Below are 22,259 nucleotides of genomic sequence, written 5' to 3'. Positions count from 1 at the left end.
AAGTTCCTCGGTGTACACATCACGGACAAACTGAATTGGTCCACCCACACAGACAGCGTTGTAAGAAAGCGCAGCACAGCGCCTCTTCAACCTCAGGAGGCTGAAGAAATTCGGCTTGTCACCAAAAGCACTCACAAACTTCTACAGATGCACAATCGAGAGCATCCTGTCGGGCTGTATCACCGCCCTGGTACGGCAACTGCTCCGCCCGCACCGTAAGGCTCTCCAGAGGGTAGTGAGGTCTGCACAACGTATCACCGGGGGCAAACTACCTGCCCTCCCAGGACACCTACACCACCCGATGTCACAGGAAGGCCATAAAGATCATCAAGGACAAACAACCACCAAGCCACTGCCTGTTCACCCCGCTATCATCCAGAAGGCGAGGTCAGTACAGGTGCATCAAAGCAGGGACCGAGAGACTGAAAAACAGCTTCTATCTCAAGGCCATCAGACTGTTAAACAGCCACCACTAACATTTAGTGGCCGCTGCCAACATACTGACTCAACTCCAGCCACTTTAATAATGGGAACTGATGGAAATTATGTAAAAATGTATCACTAGCCACTTTAAACAATGCCACTTAATATAATGTTTACATACCCTACATTACTCATCTCATATTATATGTATATACTGTACTGTATATCATCCACTGCATCTTGCCATCTTTATGTAATACATGTATCACTAGCCACTTTAAACTATGCCACTTTATGTTTACATACCCTACATTACACTCTCATATGTATTAGACTTGTACTCTATACCATCTACTGCATCTTGCCTATGCCGTTCTGTACCATCACTCATTCATATATATTTATGTACATATTCTTTATCCCTTTACACTTGTGTGTATAAGGTAGTAGTTGTGGAATTGTTAGGTTAGATTACTTGTTGGTTATTACTGCATTGTCGGAACTAGAAGCACAAGCATTTCGCTACACTCGCATTAACATCTGCTAACCATGTGTATGTGACAAATAAAATGTGATTTGATTTGTAGACAGGTGTGCACTGTAAATACTTATGGTAATATACTAATCGTAATATATACATTATAAACAGGAGCAATAGTGACCAGTAGCAGGATAAATAGAAAAATACGAATGGTAATGGCAATCATCATTTTAGCAGCAGCTTAGGTTGTCTGAGTGGGTAGAGACCTGTGGATGGGCAGTGTGGATACTCTGTGGGAGAGGGACAGCAGTATTTCTGAACCATTTAACAGTCTTATGACCAGGGGATAGATGTTTAGGAGTCCGTTTGTCTGAGCCTTTATGTGCCAGTACCGCCTGCTGGACGGCAGTATGGAGAACAGTCCATGTCTCAGGTGGCTGGAGTCTTTGGCAATTTTTCGTGACCTTCTCAGACATTGCCTGGCATGTACGATGGCTGGGAGCTCGCCCCAGTGAGCAGTCCACACTAGGACCTTCTGGCCACAGGCGGTACGGTTGCCATACTAGAGGGTGATACAACCAGTCAGGATGCTTCTCAATGGTGCAGCTGTAAAAGTTCCTGAGTATCTGAGGGGCCATGCCAAATATTTTCAGTCTGCTGAGGGAGTAGAGGTGTTGCTGTGCCTTCTTCATGACTTTTCTGGTGTGAGACCATGTTAAGTTCTATGGTGGAAAAAATGACGAACTCTGTTATGCACATGCGCTGTATGAGCCTCTCATGTAAGAAGAAGCTTGTGTTTTTCCTCTCTTGTTTTTGAGTAACTTAGTCACGCAGCCTATTACAAAGGGCCGTCAGAGAGTGACCAGGTTTTGGTCCATCCTGTTCTTTTCGTATCTTTCAAGGGCACAGCTGTGTGGAGATATGAAGAGAACCGAGGAGTGCTTGAGCAGTAGCAACAATTCTATCAGCAGAAAGGAGTAACAAAACTGTTGGAATCACTTGTTTGTACGCTAGGTTCCCATCATGATCACACACATCTGCTAAACTGCCACGTAGACAAAGGTTATAAAAGCTGAGACCCAACTCTTATTTGTTGGGCTCTAACTTTGCACCTTTTGAGTGATTGTTAACCAGCTAACCCCCCCCCCCATTTCCTGTAGTCCATGATTAGCTCCTTGGTCTTGCTGACATTGAGGGAAAGGTTGTTGTCCTGGCACCACACTGCCAGTTCTTTGACCTCCTCCCTCTAGGCTGTCTCATCATGTTGGTGATCAGACACCGTTGTGTCGTCAGCAAACTTGATGATGGAGTTGGAGTCCTGCGTGGCCACACAGCCGCGGGCAAATATGGAGTACAGGAGGGGGCTAAGCACACACCCGTGGGGGGCCCCCTTGTTGAGGGTCAGTGTGGCGGAGGTGTTGTTGCCTACTCTCACCACCTGGGGTTGGCCCGTCAAGAAGGATCCAGTTGCAGAGGGAGGTGTTCAGTCCCAGGGTCCCGAGCTTGTTGACGAGCTTGGAGGGCACTATGGTGTTGAACGCTGTGTTGTAATCGAGGAACATCATTCTCAAACAGGTATTCCTGTTGTCCAGGTGGGAGAGGGCAGTGTGGAGTGCAAATGAGGTTGCATTGTCTGTTGATCTGTTGGGGCAGTATGCAAAGGGGTGTTTGGGATGATGGAGGTGATGTGTGCCACGACCAGCCTTTCAAACACTTCATRATTACAGATGTTAGTGCTACAGGGCGGTAGTCATTGTAGCAGTGTTGTTGTACTCGAGACCGGTCTCGAGTCCGGTCTCGAGACCACATATAGTGTCTCAGTCTCTGATACATTTTTTCTTGTTCGTGACTTGGACTTGGACAATGAGGACTCATAATTTCTATCTGAGACCAGCTGAGTAAAAACCTCCACATTCTTTTCAAAATACCAAATATCCACATTCTTTTCAGGACACATTTATATCTTATCAGCTATCGAAACCTGGGCTTCCTACTTTACTCGTTACATTACTGTGCTTTACTTTCGTTAAAAGATATCCTCAAACTTTGTCATGCTCGTCAGAACTTCCTTAATTCGCTGCTAGTGAAGTGGGGGAAATTATTTGAAGTGGTAACATTTTTTGTATTTTTATCTATTATTAATCTAACCTAGCAGGCGTAAAAAAAAAATACTTGAAACTAGATACCCTACATACTGGTCTTGACTAGAAGAAAAAAAACCTGTCGGGCGAGGATCCCTTTTGCGCTGTTCAACCAATCCAGTAAAATGTGGAGGAGGAGATAAGATGGATAGAGGAGTTAAGATGGAGTTCACGTCCAAAAGCGGAAGTCGTGTCACAGACTCTCTTTCCATTTCCCCTGAAAACTGGAACATTAGACCCGTTTGGGTTAGTGATAATTTGTAGAGTGGCTCTCTATTTGCCCTCAGCATAATTTTTTCCACCATTCTGAATGTCTAAAGCCCTCTTCTTAATGCATGGGTCGCAGACATGTTTAAAAAAAGAATAATAGGAACTCAGTCTGGTTCTCAACTTACGGTGAGAATTATAATATATGCCATTTAGCAGACGCTTTTATCCAAAGCGACTTAGTCATGCGTGCTTACATTTTACGTATGCATGGTCCCGGGAATCAAACACACTACCCTGGCGTTACAAGTGCCATGCCCTACCACCTGAAGTACAAAGGACCACATATGTCATGTAGAATAGTAGAATACACAAGAAGCATTCCCAAAATGTTGTTGTTCATAAGCAGTTTTTCTCTTGTTATGTCAGTCACTGACAGTCACTTAGTTAGCCATGTCAGCTAACAATGTTTAGATAAGTTAGTTTAGCCAGCTATCTCAAGTTGTAGTTATCATGGATGAATACCAACCGGGCAAGCAGGACACATGCCCAGGTGCCTGACCTCCAGGGGGCCCCCAATGACTCTCACTCAGATATCATATTAACATGGCATAAATCATGGCAAAATGTGAAGAATTGCAGGAAATGTGCTTTAAAACTGCAAAGACTTCTCTCCACCCTATGGCAAAATGTGTAGTATTGCAGAGAATTAGCTTTAAAAACTGAAATGTTCTTATCTCTGCCCCATGACAAAATTTGAAAAATCTTAGTGATGTAGAATTGAAGTGCTAGCTTGTTGTTGCGGTTGTCCTGAGGTGTAATATATACAGCAGTCACGATAACAGATGAAAACTCTAAATCGGGAGGTAGAAGGCATTTGACCATCAGGTGTTCCAAGACTGGAGAACAATAGGTTGAGACTTCCACTGCACACCATCTGTTGTTGATGAAGAGAGACATTCCCCTCCCCCTCTGAATTTCCCTGAATCCAATGACCTGTCCACTCAGAGAATGGAGAATCCATCGAGTTGGATAGCCATGGGGGGTATCTTGTTCGAAAGCCATGTTTCTGAAAAAATTATAATATTGCAGTTACAAGAATCCTGTTAATAGCAAATCCGCGATTGGAGGTCATCCATCTTTTTATCAAGTGACATTGGACAATAGAATGGAGGGAAGTGGTGGCCGGTTATCCCTTCACCTTACTCTCAACAGGACGCCTGATCACTTGCCTCTTTTTCGCCTGCATTTTCTCTTGGGTAGCCCGAAGATTGGATCAGAGGTACAGTGCATTCGGAAAGTATTCATACCCCTTCACTTTTTCCAAATTTTGCTAAGTTACAGCCTTATTAAAAAATGTATTAAAGAAATGTTTCCCCATAATACCCCATAATGACAAAGCGAAAACAGGTTTTTATAAATACCTTATTTACGTAAGTATTCAGACCCTTTGCTATGAGATTCGAAATTGAGCTTGTATCCATTGATCATCCTTGAGATGTTTCTACAACTTGATTGGAGTCCACCTGTGGTAAATTCAATTGAATGGACATGATTTGGAAAGGCACCTGTCTATATAAGGTCYCACAGTTGGCATTGTATATCAGAGCAAAAACCAAGCCATGAGGTCGAAGGAACTGTCCATAGAGCTCTGAGACAGGATTGTGTTGAGGCACAGATCTGGGGAAGAGTACCAAAAACATGTCTGCAGCATTGAAGGTCCCCAAAAACCATCATTCTTAAATGGAAGAAGTTTGGAACCAACAAGACTCTTCCTAGAGCTGGCCGCCCGGCCAAACTGAGCAATCGGGGGAGAAGGGCCTTGGTCAAGGAGGTGACCAAAGATCCAATGGTCACTCTGACAGAGCTCAAAAGTTCCTCCGTGGAGATGGGAGAACCTTCCGAAGGACAACCATCTCTGCCACACTCCACCAATCAGACCTTTATGGTAGAGTGGCCAGATGGAAGCCACTCCTCAGTAAGGCACATGACAGCCCACTTGGAGTTTGCCAAAAGGCACCTAAAGGACTCTCAGACCATGAGAAACAAGATTCTCTGGTCTGATGAAGCCTGAATGCCAAGCATCACGTCTGGAGAAAACCTGGCATGCTGTGGGGATGTTTTTCAGCGGCAGGGACTGGGAGACTAGTCAGGATCGAGGGAAAGATGAACGGAGCAAAGTACAGAGAGATCCTTGATGAAAACCTGCTCCAGAGTGCTCAGGACCTCAGACTTGGGTGAAGGTTCACCTTCCAACAGGACAACGACCCTAAGCACACAGCCAAGACAACACTCACTACCGAGGAGTCTAAAACTGCTTCTGGAAGCAAAGTCAGCACAAGTACTGTTCGTCGAGAGCTTCATGAAATGAGTTTCCATGGTTGAGCAGCCGCACACAAGCCTAAGATCACCATACGGAGAGGTGTAAAGCTTGCCGCCATTGGACTCTGGAGCAGTGGAAAAGCATTTTCTGAATTGATGAATCTGGCTTCACCATCTGGCAGTCCGACGGACGAACCTGCCCTAATGCATAGTACGAACTGTAAAGTTTGGTGGAGGAGGAATAATGGTCTGGGACTGTTTTTATGGTTCGGGCTAGGGCCCCTTAGTTCCAGTGAAGGGAAATTTTAATGTTACAGCATACAATGACATTCTAGACGATTCTGCGCTTCAAACTTTGTGGCAATCGTTTGCGGAAGGCCCTTTCCTGTTTCAGCATGACAATGCCCCGTGCACAAAGCGAGGTCCATACAGAAATGGTTTGTCGAGATCGGTTTGGAAAAACTTGACTGGCCTGCACAGACCCTGACCTCAACCTGATTGAACACCTTTGGGATGAATTAGAACGCAGACTGCAAGCAAGGCCTATAATTGCCCAACATCAGTGCCCGACCTCACTAATGCTCTTCTGGCTGAATGGAAGCAAGTCCCCGCAGCAATGTTCCATCATCTAGTGGAAAGCCTTCCCAGAAGAGTGGAGGCTGTTATAGCAGCAAAGGGGGAACAAAGGGGGAACCAACTTCATATTAATGCCCATAATTTTGGAATGAGATGTTCGGCGAGCAGGTGTCCACATACTTTTGGTCATGTAGTGTATGTTACCTAGCTGGCTATGGCTATCCAACACTGAAATTCAAGGTAAGCTTTTGGTTTTATTAATATTGCCACCGGGGCCCACTGGTGTAAATCTAAACTGCTAGGTAACTGTACTGCATGATTGTCACAGGTTTACTAATGTATTAGTTCTAGTAGCTATGTTGTTGACTAGCTAATATGGTGACAAAGATGTAGGCTGTGTGTCACAATTAGCTTTTATAATATGAAGATTCTGCTTGGAAAGGTTTTTTCGCCTGGTCACAGACAGCTGATGTGTCCACAACGAAGGGAAAAGGTAAGAGGAGGAGAGCGTGTAGATGTGAGAAGGAATTATACAACGATCTGGCTGCTGTGAACTGTGTTTGTGTGTGATCAGGGGTCTATTCATTCTGCCGAATCTGTTTAAAAACTTTTCTTAAATGGAAGCAAACAGACCGAAACTGGGAAAAACATACCTGAATTCTCCAATAGAAACTCTCGTTTGCAACTGTTGGACTAATGATTACACCCTAGATCAGCTAGATGCAGGCAAGATTGTGCAAGGCGGGATTGAATGTGTCAATGTCTGTCACCCTGATTACTCAAATTTCATAGAGCCCCCCCCCCCCTAGGAATCCAAAATCAAATATGTTGCCATATTTGTGGGCGGCTGAAAAAAATGAAAAATGTAAAACTTAGCTAGAGCTCCCTAAACAGACCACCCCACATTCCATAATGTCTCCTCCACCCCATCCCACCCCCATAACCCTCCCCCTTCTCTTCCCATGTCTGTCTGTGATCCATTTTCCATGCACAACCTGTCTGTTTATTGATATGCAAACTCTCCTTATGAGCGCCTAATCCCCAAGCATTGGGGATAATTTATAAAGCATTTACATAAAGAAGGCCAACTAATTGGGAGCATGTGTCTGGGTAAGCCCCCCACAGACTCTCAAGGACCCGTACTACAGATGAGCTGCTATAGGCTCTTCGCCTCTCCCCTACAGAAATCGAAACATCAAAGATGGATAGAATTCTTCCCATTTCAGATGCACCGCTTTCCTGCAGTCAACTGATCAAATCGCCCTCTAGTGGCTCCATGGGTGGAATGTTATTAATATTTTTCATAATTAATCAACAATATATATATATATATATATATATATATATATATATATATATATATATATACGGTGTTTCTATGTCAACTGTGTTTTGTTATAGCTCTGTTATAGCTCTGTGATGTATATAAAGTGTAATATTGGGATGCAAACTCTAAATTTAACACATTTCAACTATATCTGACATGGTACAGGTGTCTTTTTTTTAAGCCCACAACCATTTGTGTGAAGTGTATACTTTGGTTTCAAAGTAGATTTGTTTAAGACTACCAAGAAACACTGTGTGACCCTGATTTGGCCCACTGCAGTAAATTAAACATCAATAATTGCTTTCCTGCCTTCTTAGGTCAGTTGAAAAGCTGAACATCAAACTAACATCAAATCATCAAGTTGATAAACTTGTAACTTTTGAGAAAATAGCCCTTGAATGTTTTTGTACACCTACTGGAGAGCTCTTCTTTGTCTACACCCATTCAGCATCATTCACACCTTCTTAAGCGTTACCCATCACTTTAAGGATTCACATGTGAGTACGGTAGTGTACTAAACAACCAAAGACTTCAAGACTAAAGGCTGGTTTAAACTATGTCTATCAACATGTCTGTGTACAGTTGTCACAGTGACATAATGAACATTCTATTGTCGTCCGATGTCAAACTTCTTGTTATTTTTATGAAAAAGTATAAACACAAAAACGACAGGCTGCATTACATCAGCAGCCTGGTGGTCCAAAATAGCAAACAAGCTAGCAAACCAGGCAACTAAAAGCAACTTACTAAACAATGTTTTCGTTAGTTTCTAGCTTGTTAGCTTGCTAGCTAACGTTAAATTAGCTGGCTAGCCAGTTCAAATAATGACATATCATAGCTGACGACCTCCTAACTTTATCTAATTTGTATTCATTATTAGAGGAAAATAAACTCGCAACAAGATCATTATTAACAAGTTAATGGCGAGCTAATTACAGAAAGTAGCTTACAGTTGTGAGTTTGACGAAATAAAAACAAGGCATTCTCCCGGAGAATTTTAGAACTTGGACACGGTCTTGTTGGCCAAACGTTACTGTTATATCCTAATTTGACTTTGGTGCAGGTCATGTTGTTCTTCACATTAGCGTCTCTGGTAAACACACACTATATCAAATAAAATCTATGTTTATTTGTTACATGCACAGGATACAGGAGGTGTAAAAGGTACAGCGAAATGGTTACTTGCATAGTGGAGCCTTTTGTTTAGGCATGTAGCTAGCTAGCTAGCTAAACAATTAACCATAATCCCAACAACATTTATCTGCCCTTAACCTTGTTCTGAACACCTCCAAAACAAAGGTTGTGTGGTTCGGTAAGAAGAATGCCCCTCTCCCCACCGGTGTGATTACTACCTCTGAGGGTTTAGTCATCTCATACAATTACTTGGGAGTATGGCTAGACGGTACACTGTCCTCCTCTCAACACATATCCAAGCTGCAGGCTAAGGTTAAATCTGGACTTGGTTTCCTCTATGTAATCGCTGCTACACCCATCAAGCAGGGGGGACAGAGATGCTTGTTAGTGGGCCCTGAGATGTGTTGCGTCCCGAATAGCACATAGGGCTCTGGCCAAAAGAAGCGCACTATGTAGGGTGGGCCTCAAGGTTTAGTTTTGTAATTTCCTATTCGTTTTTAAATTATTATTTTAAATTCAGTTTAGTTTCAATTACTTTTCAGACTTGATTTACTAGTTTGTTTTCAGTTTTAGTTTGATAAAAATATTTATATTATATTTATATTAGTTTTATAAAATTTCGTTTCAGTGTTAGGGACATAAAGTAGACTTACAGTATGCATGGGAGGCTAGAATATATTTGTGGTGTAGGCCTATAGAAGGTGTACTCAAGTACTATTCAAGATGGTCCGGTCACACAAAGTTCAGGATGAATATTGTCATTTATCAGCAGTCAGGGTTGCCATGTCTGTATTTTTTTTTTGTTGCCAAATTGGGCATCTTTGAAAACGATGTCGCGCGTGAAAATGTATTGGGTTGCAGGATTTTGGGCTACTTCTAAATTGCACCGCGGCCGCCATGGCAATTTCTTAAAAATATATATTTCACTGTGACCTGCTGCCGCTTGTTTCTGAGTGAGTGTGTGACAGAGTGAGTGGTGGCGAGGGGGAGGTCCGGAGGGGTGTGTGTGTATGTGTTGAGACTGAGCGCTGCAGCAGGCAGCTGAGTCATGTGAGTGAGAGGAGACAGAGCAGCACGCGCATCATGACAACTTTTTACCACTTTAGAATGTCATTATGGAGACACCTATTTCCAACCCTTTTCCCATAAAACATGTTAACGYGCTAGAACTGATGCGCATCAAGAAGTAACGGTGACAAAGCACAGGAAAACGACTTTAGGCGCATTACATGCTGACTAGACAGGGCGTGTGCCATCGCACTCATGTTGATTTTGTCCATCCACACCAGACGTGATCAGGACATGCAGGTTGAAATATCAAAACAAACTTTGAACCAACTATATTAATTTGCGGACAGGTCGAAAAGCATTAAACATTCATGGCAATTTAGCTAGGGCTGTTATTTTACCTGAAATGTACAATTTCCTCTACTTAGACAATTAATCGACAGATAAAGGGGTAAACCGAGTTAGTAATCTCTCCTCCATCAGGCTTCTTCTTCTTTCGACTACATGGTGGTTGGCAATCAACTTTAAGGTGCATACACCCCCACGTGGGTATATGCTAATTGAAACCAATGAGGAGATGGGAGAGGCGGAACTTGCAGGGCGCCAAGCATCATAAATTGAACCAAGTTCAATTTTAGCGCTTACGCGCGAGAGCAGTTTGGATGCAATGATTTTATTCAATCATTGCATCCAAACTGCTCTCGCGCGTCAACGAATGTCTGCGCAGACAGGCGCTAAAATTGAACATGGTTCAATTTATGATTAGCCTATTCATTTCTACCATTTTACACAATAAATATGTTGAAATTATGATATCACTGGAGTCATTGCAAATCAATTTGTGGCACTTGTGTTGCCTACCTGGAGCTGGCAAACTGATTTAAAAATAGCCTTTAACTTCAGTTTATTGTTGTCGTAGCCTTGTGTTATTATGCAATTATTAATGTGCATGATAATTTAATGAAATTGGAAGTTATCAATTGTGATCATGGTCACAGTTCTATTGCAATTGCAGATCAGCTGTTGTTAGAATGCATTAGATTGAAGGTAACCGTCAGTCAGATTAGGCTACAGGTAAAAAATGTATACATTGACGATCCCATCCTCAGTAGCCTATTCCAGCAGGCTATTTTTGCAACACAAGCACTTCTTACCATGAAAGAGTCTCACTATTCATGTTAAATACATTAATCTGACAATTCGACCTAAGCAAGCTGCAACATCATTAATTTGAGATATTAACAAGGCTACTGTGTAGGCCATCTGAAATTAGATGTAGGCCTATCAGGGGCTATAGGCCATCTGCATCTAGCTAACCAAACCATGGCAATGTTGATTTACATTTATAAACACAGATTTTAGTCAGTAGGCCTAGCCTATGCCTGTTGAAAATGACAAGTCAATCTCCCAAATAGGCCATTTATAACCGTTTGTATTCATAACATCTGGCACAATTGTCAGAAAGAGCCTAATATTTGTTTTTTAAAAGTTTAATAAGGGCAAATGATCTTTTCTCTTGAGGCATATTCAAATTCCTTTATCTTCTTATGGCTGAAGGGGCAGTATTGAGTAGCTTGGATGAAAGGTGCCCATATCAAACGGCCTGCTCCTCAGTCATAGTTGCTAATATTTGCATATTATTATTAGTATTGGAATAGAAAACACCTCTAAAGTTTCTAAAACTGTTTGAATTATGTCTGTGAGATTAACATAACTCATATTGGCAGGCCAAAATCCTGAGTTGAAATCAAAACAGGAAGTCAGAAATCTGAGCTTGTATGTATTCACCAAGAGTCCCTAATGAAATCCCCTTGAGATATGAATGATTGTGCACTGCCTAGGGGTTCCACTAGATGTCAACCATCAATAGAAATTATAATGAGACTTCTATGATGTTTGTGGGAGAGAATGATAGCAGAATCAGTCAGGTGTCCATCAAGCAGCCATTTTCTGATCATGCTTTTTCCTCATGGTACTCACTTGAGCTCCATTGCTCACGAAGACAAGAAAGAATACTCCGGTTGGAACTTTATTGAAGCTATATGTTAAAAACATCCTAATGATTGATTCTGTACTTAGTTTGAAATGTTTCTTCGACCGGTAATATCACTTTAAGTTTTTGTCCGATTTAACGCTGACCAGAATTAGCGTTTGGATATGTAAACCAGACGCGCTAACAAAAGAAGGTATTTGGACATAAATAACGGATTTTTTAGAAACAAAAACAATTTATTGTGGACCTGGATTCCTGGTGTGCTTTCTGATGTAGATCATCAAAGGTAAGGGAATATTTATCATATATTTTCTTGTTTATGTTGACACCATCTTTGCGGCTGTGGTGTTTTACTTTTGAGCGCCGTCTCAGATTATAGCGTGGGTTTCTTTTTCCATAACGTTTTTTTGTAATCTGACACAGCGGTTGCATTAAGGAGAGGTATATCTATAATTCCATGTGTATAACTTGTATTATCATCTATATTTATGAGTATTTCTGTTGAAACGATGTGGCTATGCAAAGTCACTTGATGTTTTTGCCACTAGTGAATCTAGTCGCCTCAATGTAAACTCAGATTTTTTGATATAAATATGAATTTAATCAAACAAAACATGCATTGTGTAACATGAAGTCCTATGAGTGTCATCTGATGAAAATAATTGAAGGTTAGTGATTCATTTTATCTCTATTCTGGTTTTTGTGAACCTATCTTTAGCTGGAAAAAATGGCTGTGAATATTGTGGTTTTGTGGTGACCTAACATAATATTCGTTTGTAGTGCTTTCGCTGAAAAGCCGATTTGAAATCGGACACTTTGGTGGGATTAACAACAAGATTACCTTTAAAATGATATAAGACACATGAATGTCTGAGGAATTTTAATTATGAGATTTCTGTTTTTTGAATTTGGCGCCCTGCACTTCGACTGGCTGTTGTCATATCGATCCCGTTAACGGGACTGCAGCCATAAGAAGTTAAAACTTCTTATGGCTGTTGTCATATCGATCCCGTTAACGGGACTGCAGCCATAAGAAGTTAAAACTTCTTAAGGCTAGGGGGCAGTATTTTCATTTTTGGCAAAAAAACGTATCCATTTGAAACTGTCAATTTCTCAGCCCCCGAAACTAGAATATGCATATAATTTAGTCAGATTAGGATAGAAAACACTCTGAAGTTTCCAAAACTGTCAAAATGTTGTCTGTGAGTTAAACAGAACTGATATTGCAGGCTAAAACCTGAGGAAAATCCAATCAGGAAGTGCCCCTGTTTTTGAAACCTCTCTGTTCCTATGCATCCCTATTGCCCATTTAAAGGGATATCAACCAGACTCCTTTTTCTATGGCTTCCCTAAGGTGTCAACAGCCTTTAGACATAGTTTCAGGCTTTTATTTTGAAGAATGAGCGTGAACGACCACATTGCGTAAGTGGATAGGTGGGGGCTCTCAGAGTGAGTTGTGCGCAAAAGAGAAAGGCAGCCATTGTTACTCCCGGTCCTAGTGAAAAGCCAACTGTCCCGGTTGATATATTATCGAATAGATATTTGAGGATGGATTATAAAAAACGTTTGACATGTTTCTGTGGACATTATGGATATAATTTGGAATTTTTGTCTGCGTTGTCGTGACCGCTCTTTCCGGTGGATTCCTGGGCTTAACGCACCAAACTAACAGAGGTATTTGGATATAAAAAATATCTTTATGGAACAAAAGGAACATTTGTTGTCTAACTGGGAGTCTCGTGAGTGAAAACATCCGAAGATCATCAAAGGTAAACGATTAATTTGATTGTTTTTCTGATTTTCGTGACCAAGTTACCTGATGCTAAGTGTACTTATTGTTTTGTCGAGCGATCGATAAACTTACACAAACGCTTGTATTGCTTTCGCTGTAAAGCATAATTTCAAAATCTGAGACGACAGGTGGATTAACAAAAGGCTAAACTGTGTTTTGCAATATTGCACTTGTGATTTCATGAATATGAATATTTTCGAGTAATATTATTTACCTGTGGCGCTTAGCTACACTATGCTATTCAGTGTTGCTGATGACAATTATCCCGGATCCGGGATGGGTGGTTCAGAAAGGTTAATCAAATTAATTAAGCCAAATTTCTTAAAATCAATCCCATATACTATGTTATTACAAAACAGGTTTTAAATTCTTTGGTAATGCCAATGTGGAAGACTATCAAATGCTTCTCAAAGATGCCCTCTGGTGGTCAAACTACCACTAACTTGGCTGACAATTAAAACTTGGCTGACAATTTAATAGTGTGCCACAGAATGCTGCAGACCCACAAGGTGTGCTGCAGCATGACGCAACTTTTAAAGGAGGAACTACTGTATATGATTTTACATTTGGATAATAAAGTATTTAAAGCATTTTGAAGATATAAGCCACCTGCATTTGTTTATTAGGCTACTACAGGTAAACATAGCCTACAAATACATACTGTAGTAAACATGGGAAAGTGCCTAATTCCTTACATAAGGGAGAGCAGGCCCTGTTTGTACTAGAGAATGCAAGCACGTGGGAGACCGTGGTTCAATTCCCCGACGGGGAGGAAAGAGTAGGCTGTCCTTGTAAATAAGAATTTGTTCTTAACTGACTTGCCTAGTTAAAAAAAGGTTACACTAAGAGCAGAACATTTCTGCACCCTAATGTTCTAATTCTAGTCTAACCAATACCCAAATGGAGATCAGGTGAAAATAAATATCTCATTGATTTATCAAGACCAGTCCCCATGCTTGTCTCAGAGCACTGCTAAAATAGTTGTAGGCTTCAATATGCTCTTTAAATAAATAAGACCTACACCACTTTTAACAGAACATTACTCAACACTAGTGAGACTCATGTCGCCTACGGTAGTCCTACAGGATGTCGAAAAATATGACGTGACTCTCCGCCAATAATTACATATAGAGGATTGGAGGATTCTAAATTAAAACCAAAAGCCATCTCATGGGTCTCCTGGTGGCAACCGGCACAGGTATCGAACCTGCATCAGCCAGTTAAGTTATTTTATAATCAGTCTAGACTTCGAAGAAATAGACTCCAATTAAGCGCTCTTGTTGTTTGTAAAGTCAAATTAAAATGTAGATTATTGTTGAAATGAATTGCTCGATGGTTTTCTCCATCTGTTGGTGTGCAACACTTGCATAACAAGTTTGATATATTTTCAGCACCAGCCACTGTTCACCTCCTATTGATTGCGCTGTGGTTGCCACCAGTTGTTTTTAAATTGAACTAGGCAAGTCAGGTAAGAACAAATTCTTATTTACAATGACAGCCTACTCCAGCCAGTCTATTAGACAATTCTTTAGTAAAGGTTGAATAGTCTATTGTTCAGCTAATAGCCCATCCTAGAAACGTTGTTTGCAGAATTCACAGCCTGCTACCCTTGTGATAAACTAATAATAATACCTTTTCCCCTTTCCACTTGTTAAAATTGATAAAGTGTTTTTAGCCACAATCGGCCCCAACCCCAATTAATACATTTGGGCACAGTCGATAGCGTGCTGGACTTCGGGCTAGAATATTGAGGGTTCGAAACCTGCTCCCTGCTTGTTTCATTACATTATTATGCCGGTCACAGAGCAAATAGCCTGTATCGTTACTCACATCTCGTTCCTCGCCCTCTTCCACGTGTCAAATTAAATAAAGGTAAAAAAAACAAAAAAACTGAATGACACCTTTATTTGCCCTAGGAAGAGTACATGATCAGTGAATATATTCAATGTACAGGCTACAATATGGGGATCTCATGCGTGGTAATAACTACAGTACATGTATATGGCACAATAACGTTATTATATTCTACTCTATCCATAGGCTTCATTAATGCCCTTCAGACTTGAAGTCGATACAACAACTATGATAGCTGAGGTTCATAGATAGGTTCTGAACTAATATTCACACCAAACGTTTTAGGGTCCATACACAGAGCTAGTAGGAGTTTGCACCATATTTCATGTTCCAGTTTTAAATCATTGAAGGTGAAGAAGTGTACACTTTAGGAAGGAGAAATAATTTGGACAGAGATAAGAAATATATTATTCAACTGGCAATGCTGCCCCCTAGTGTTGTTTTCTGAAATCGAATGACATTGAAATATCTCAAAGAAGAAACTAAGGCACAGGCAGCCCAATTCTGATATTGTTTTTTACTAATGGTCTTTTGACCAATCAGATCAGATCTGAAAAAGATCTGATGTGAAAAGATCTGATTGGTCAAAAGGCCAATTTGTGGAAAGAAATGTTAGAATTCGGCTGCCTGTGCAAACACAGCCTAATAAGCAAGTGAGGGCAGCATGGGTATGATTGCTCGGCGCTTTGCCTGGTCCATGTAGCCTATCTTCAAACCATGCTCCTTACCCTAATTAAAAGAGGATTAGCCAGCATGGAGTCCCTGACCACTCCGATGCGAGAAGCCTGCATTTCCAGGTTCAGGACRGTTACACCTTGGGGAAATAGAGGAGTTATTCCAGATGGTACAACCAACAAGCAAATCAATCAATTAGGCCTACCTAAAATAGTACAATTGCTGCTAGACCTTGATATCCATGGAGAAGGCTAGCCTATATCATAGGTGGGTTTCCTGGACACAGATTAAGACTATTTCTGGACTAAAGAAGCTCAATGGAGAATCTACTTTGAAAATGTGTTTTAGTCCAGGATTAGGCATAATCTGTGTCCAGGAAACCGGCGTATAATGTTCTCTGTAATTCTATAGGCCTACCCTCACGAAACAGCTAAACGCTTGGCATCTTAACACAGATACACATTCTTAGGATTTTGATTTAAACATTTGATTTGAGATACACATCCTTCAGAAATTTCTGCTCAGATTTAATGTTCTTATTGAACTGACAGCACATGCTCTGGTTTTATCTAGGGTCTAAATATTAGTAATGTGGCAATTGGCTCCGGGGTGAAGTTTCCAATACAGATAAAGGATCAGCTTCCCCTCCCCCAATCCTAACCTTAAAGGCCCAGTGTAGTCAAAAACGTGATTCACTGTGTTTTCTATACAGTACCAGTAAAAACTTGACACACCTACTCATTCAAGGGTTTTTCTTTATTTTTACTATTTTCTACATTGTAGAATAATAGTGAAGACATCAAAACTATGAAATAACGCATATGGAATCATTTAGTAACCAAAAAAGTGTAACAAATCAAAATATATTTTATATTTTTCAAAGTAGCCAACCTTTGCCTTGACAGCTTTGCACACTCTTGGAATTCTCTCAAGCAGCTTCATGAGGTAGTCACCTGGAATGCATTTCAATTAACAGGTGTGCCTTGTTTAAAGTTAATATGTTGAATTTCTTTCCTTAATGCATTTGAGCCAATCAGTTGTGTTGTGACAAGATAGGTGTGGTATACAGAAGATAGCCCTATTTGGTAAAAGACTGAGTCCATATTATGGCATGAACAGCTCTAGTAAGCAAAGAGAAATGACAGTCCATCACTACTAGCTAGTAGCTAGTTGTCAGTTAGCCACTGCTGCGGTYTTCACCCTTAACTCGGACACCAGCCAGCTTCAGCTCGGGCCAATACCTGCCAGTCTGCAAGCGCGATATCAACCCAGAGCATATAGGACTGCTTTTTCACAACCACATCACCGGATTTTTTTTCCTTCTACTTCATCACCGGATTTCAGCCGCAGGCACTGGACATTTGCTCCTTGATTTCGCAGCTAGCTAGCTGCAAACCGTGTGTCTATTGGCTTACGTCGATCCCGGAGCAAACGTAATTTATTCCGRAGCTAGCTGAGGAGCTCCATCAGCCATTCCTGGGCTACAGTCACCTATCCGGACCCGTTTTTTTKKTTTYTTTTGTTGTTGCTGCAGATACGGAGCCCCACCGGGCCTTCACGACTGACTGCCGAMGTTATCTGCCCGAGGGAGTTATCCAACTGGCACCCCCGTCCCGACGTTACCTGAACGCTCACCTGGGGCCCGCTAATCGTTAGCTGTCTTATCGGCTGCTATCTGAATAAGTATATCGGACAATTATTATTATTATTATTATTATTATTTTTTTTTTCTTGGGCCACTATATCTATTTTGCCAATTTGGATTGATCCCCTCTACCACACGGAACCCCACTAACCTACCGACGGAAACGCACGAGGTATCTACAATTAGACCTCCATCCTATGCTATCTTGCTACCGATAGCCTCTACCCGGCCTACTGTCTGGATCGCCGTGACCCCAACCAACCTCTACTCACTGGACCCTTATTGATCACTCGATTAAGCATGCCTCTCCTTAATGTAAATATGCCTTGTCCATTGTTGTTCTGGTTAGTGTTTATTGGCTTATTTCACTGTAGAGACTCTAGCCCTGCTCACTATACCATATCCAACCTCTCAGTTCCACCACCCACATATGCGATGACATCACCTGGGTTCAATGATGTTTCTAGAGACAATATCTCTCTCATCATCACTCAATACCTAGGTTTACCTCCACTGTATTCACATCCTACCATACCTTTGTCTGTACATTATTCCTTTAAGCTATTTTATCGCCCCCAGAAACTTCCTTTTACTCTCTGCTCTAGTAGCTCTAGACGACCAATTCTCATAGCTTTTAGCCGTACCCTTATCCTACTCCTCCTCTGTTCCTCTGGTGATGTAGAGGTGAATCCAGGCCCTGCAGTACCTAGCTCCACTCCTATTCCCCAGGCGCTCTCTTTTGATGACTTCTGGTAAACCGTAATAGGCCTTGGCTTCATGCGCTGTTAACATTAGAAGCCTCTCCCTAAGTTTGTTTTGTTCACTGCTTTAGCACCCTCTGCCAACACCGGATGTTTTAGCCGTGTCTGAATCCTGGCTTAGAAAGACCACCAAAAATTCAGACATTTTCATCCCCAATTACAAGATTTTCAGACAAGAAGAACGGCCAAAGGGGGCGGTGTTGCAATCTACTGCAAAGATTGCCTGCAGAGTTCTGTTTTACTATCCAGGTCTGTTCCCAAACAATTTGAACTTCTACTTTTAAAATCCACCTCTCTAAAAACAAGTCTCTCACCGTTGCCGCCTGCGTATACGACCACCCTCTGCCCCGCTGTGCTCTGGACACTATATGTGAACTGATTGCCCCCATCTATCTTCAGAGCTCGTGCTGCTGAGGCGACCAAAATTTGAACATGCTCAACACCCCAGCCACCTACAATATAAGCTTGATGCCCTCAATCTCACACAATTTGCAATGAACCTACCAGGTACACCCCACTTCCGTAAACGAGGTACCCTCATAGATATCATCCTAACAAACTTGCCTCCAAATACACCTCTGCTGTTTTCCAACCAAGATTCTCAGCGATCACTGCCTCATTGCCTGCATCCGTAATGGGTCAGCGGTCAACGACCTCCACTCATCATGTCAAACGCTCCCTGAAACACTTCAGCGAGCAGGCCTTTCTAATCGACCTGGCCGGGGTATCCTGGAGGGATATTGATCTCATCCCGTCAGTAGAGGATGCCTGGACATTTTTTTAAATGCCTTCCTCACATCTTGAATAAGCATGCCCTTCAAGAAATTTAGAACCAGGACAGATATAGCCCTTGGTTCTCTCCTGACCTGACTGCCCTTAACCAACAGAAAAACATCTATGGCGTTCTGCATTAGCATCGAACAGCCCCGTGATATGCAACTTTTCAGGGAAGCCAGAAACCAATATACACAGGCAGTTAGAACAGCCAAGGCTAGCTTTTTCAAGCAGAATTTGCTTCCTGCAACACAAATTCAAAAAAGTTCTGGGACACCGTAAAGTCCATGGAGAATAAGAACACCTCCTCCCAGCTTCCAACCGCTCTGAAGATAGGAAACACTGTCACCACCGACAAATCCACTATAATTGAGAATTTCAATAAGCATTTTTCTACGGCTGGCCATGCTTTCCACCTGGCTACCCTACCCCGGACAACAGCACTGCCCTCCCCTCTGCTACTCGCCCAAGCCTTCCCATTTCTCTTTCTCCCAAATACAGTCAGCTGATGTTTCTAAAAGAGCTGCAAAATCTGGACCCTTAACAAATCAGCCGGGCTAGATAATCTGGACCCTTTCTTTCTAAAACTATCTGCTGAAATTGTGGCCACCCCTATTACTAGCTCTTTCAACCTCTCTTTCGTGTCGTCTGAGATTCCCAAAGATTGGAAAGCAGCTGCGGTTATCCCCCTCTTCAAAGGGGGGACACTCTTGACCCTAACAGCTACAGACCTATATCTATCCTACCTGCCTTTCTAAGGTCTTCGAAAGCCAGTCAACAACAGATTACCGACCATTTCGAATCCCACCATACCTTCTCCGCTATGCAATCTGGTTTCAGAGCTGGTCATGGTGCACCTCAGCCACGCTCAAGGTCATAACCGATATCTTAACCGCCATCGATAGGAAACAATACTGTGCAGCCGTATTCATTGACTGGCCAAGGCTTTTGACTCTGTCAATCACACATCCTCATGCGCAGACTCGACAGCCTTGGTTTCTCTAATGATTGCCTCGCCTGGTTCACCAACTACTTCTCTGATCGAGTTCAGTGTGTCAAATCGGAGGGTCTGTTGTCCGGGCCTCTGGCAGTCTCTATGGGGGTGCCACAGGGTTCAATTCTTGGACCGACTCCCTTCTCTGTATACATCAATGATGTCGCTCTTGCTGCTGGTGATTCTCTGATCCACCTCTACGCAGACGCCACTATTCTGTATACTTCTGGCCCTTCTTTTGACACTGTGTTAACAACCCTCCGGCGAGCTTCAATGCCATACAACTCTCCTTCCGTGGCCTCCAATTGCTCTTAAATACAAGTAAAACTAAATGCATGCTCTTCAACCGATCGCTGCCTGCACCTGCCCGCCTGTCCAACATCACTACTCTGGACGGCTCTGACTAGAATATGTGGACAACTACAAATACCTAGGTGTCTGGTTAGACTGTAAATCTCCTTCCAGACTCCATCAAACATCTCCAATCCAAAGTCAATCTAGAATTGGCTTCCTATTCCGCAACAAAGCATCCTTTACTCATGCTGCCAACATACCCTTGTAAAACTGACCATCCTACCAATCCTCGACTTCGGTGATGTCTTTTACAAAATAGCCTCCAAACCCTACTCAATAAATTGGATGCAGTCTATACACGTGCCATCCGTTTTGTCACCAAAGCCCATATACTACCACCACTGCGACCTGTACACTCTCGTTGGCTGGCCCTCGCTTCATACTCGTCGCCAAACCCACTGGTTCCAGGTCATCTACAAGACCCTGCTAGGTAAAGTCCCCCCTTATCTCAGCTCGCTGGTCACCATAGCAGCACTACCTGTAGCACGCGCTCCAGCAGGTATATCTCTCTAGTCACCCCAAAACCAATTCTTCCTTTGGACGCTCTCCTTCCAGTTCTCTGCTGCCAATGACTGGAACGAACTACAAAAATCTCTGAAACTGGAAACACTTATCTCCCTCACTAGCTTTAAGCACCAGCTGTCAGAGCAGCTCATAGATTACTGCACCTGTACATAGCCCATCTATAATTTTAGCCCAAACAACTACCTCTTTACCTACTGTATTTATTTATTTATTTTGCTCCTTTGCACCCATTATTTCTGTCTCTACTTTGCGCTTTCTTCCACTGCAAACCAACCATTCCAGTGTTTTTAGTTTTTTATTTTACTTGCTGTGTTGTATTCACTTCGCCTCCATGGGCCTTTTTATTATTTTTATTTATTTATACATATATTTGTTTGCCTTCACCTCCCTTATCTCACCTCACTTGCCACATTGTATATAGACTTATTTTTTTTCACTGTATTATTGACTATATGTTTGTTTTACTCCATGTGTAACTATGTGTTGTTGTATGTGTCGAACTGCTTTGCTTTATCTTGGCCAGGTCGCAATTGTAAATGAGAACGTGTTCTCAATTTGCCTACCTGGTTAAATAAAGGTTAAATAAAATAAAATAAATAAAATATGCATCTGTTGGTCAAAGATAAAAAGTTAGGGGAGTGGATCAGAAAACCAGTTAGTATATTTTCCTCATGCAGCGCAACACATCTCCTTTGCATAGAGTTGATCAGGCTGTTGATTGTGGCCTGTGGAATGTTGTCCRACTTTTCAATGGCTTTGTGAAGTTGCTGGATATTGGCGGGGACTATTACACGATGTCATACACGTCGATACAAAGCATCCCAAACATGCTCAACGGGTGACATGTCTGGTGAGTATGCAGGCCATGGAAGAAATGGGACTTTTTCAGCTTCAAGGAATTGTGTACAGATCCTTGTGACATGGGGCCATGCATTATCATGTTGAACCATGAGGTGATGGCGGCGGATGAATGACACGACAATGTGCCTCAGATCTCGTCACGGTATTCTCTGTGCATTCAAATTGCCATCGATAAAATGCAATTGTGTTTGTTGTCCGTAGCTTATGCCTGCCCATACCATAACCCCACTGCCACCATGGGGCATTGTTTTAACAACGCTGACAACAGAAAACTGCTCACCCACACGACACCTTCTGCCCGGTACAGTTGAAACCGGGATTCATCCGTGAAGAGCACACTTCTCCAGTGTGCCAGTGGCCATCGAAGGTGAGCATTTGACCACTTAAGTCATTTACGAAGCCAAACTGCAGT

General features: G+C 42.1%; 1 protein-coding gene across 5 annotated transcripts in view; it reads right to left on the bottom strand.

Moving 5' to 3' along the window:
* The window catches only part of cfap77 (cilia and flagella associated protein 77), a 76,273-nt gene that overhangs the window by 43,839 nt on the left and 10,175 nt on the right, over positions 1–22,259 (bottom strand). For 4 of the 5 annotated variants that reach the window (XM_024001101.2, XM_024001102.2, XM_070447156.1 and 1 more), the window contains exon 2: positions 15,987–16,072. In XM_024001101.2, the coding sequence (XP_023856869.1) occupies positions 15,987–16,049 (63 nt within the window). In that variant the 5' untranslated portion in view covers positions 16,050–16,072. Of the gene's footprint in view, positions 1–15,986; positions 16,073–16,824; positions 17,005–22,259 lie in introns of those variants that run through there. The other variant, XM_070447155.1, reaches the window with a different exon arrangement.

This window comes from Salvelinus sp. IW2-2015, linkage group LG15 (assembly GCF_002910315.2).
Source record: "Salvelinus sp. IW2-2015 linkage group LG15, ASM291031v2, whole genome shotgun sequence".
NCBI lineage: Eukaryota > Metazoa > Chordata > Actinopteri > Salmoniformes > Salmonidae > Salvelinus > Salvelinus sp. IW2-2015.
This window is presented reverse-complemented; position numbering and strand designations above follow the sequence as displayed.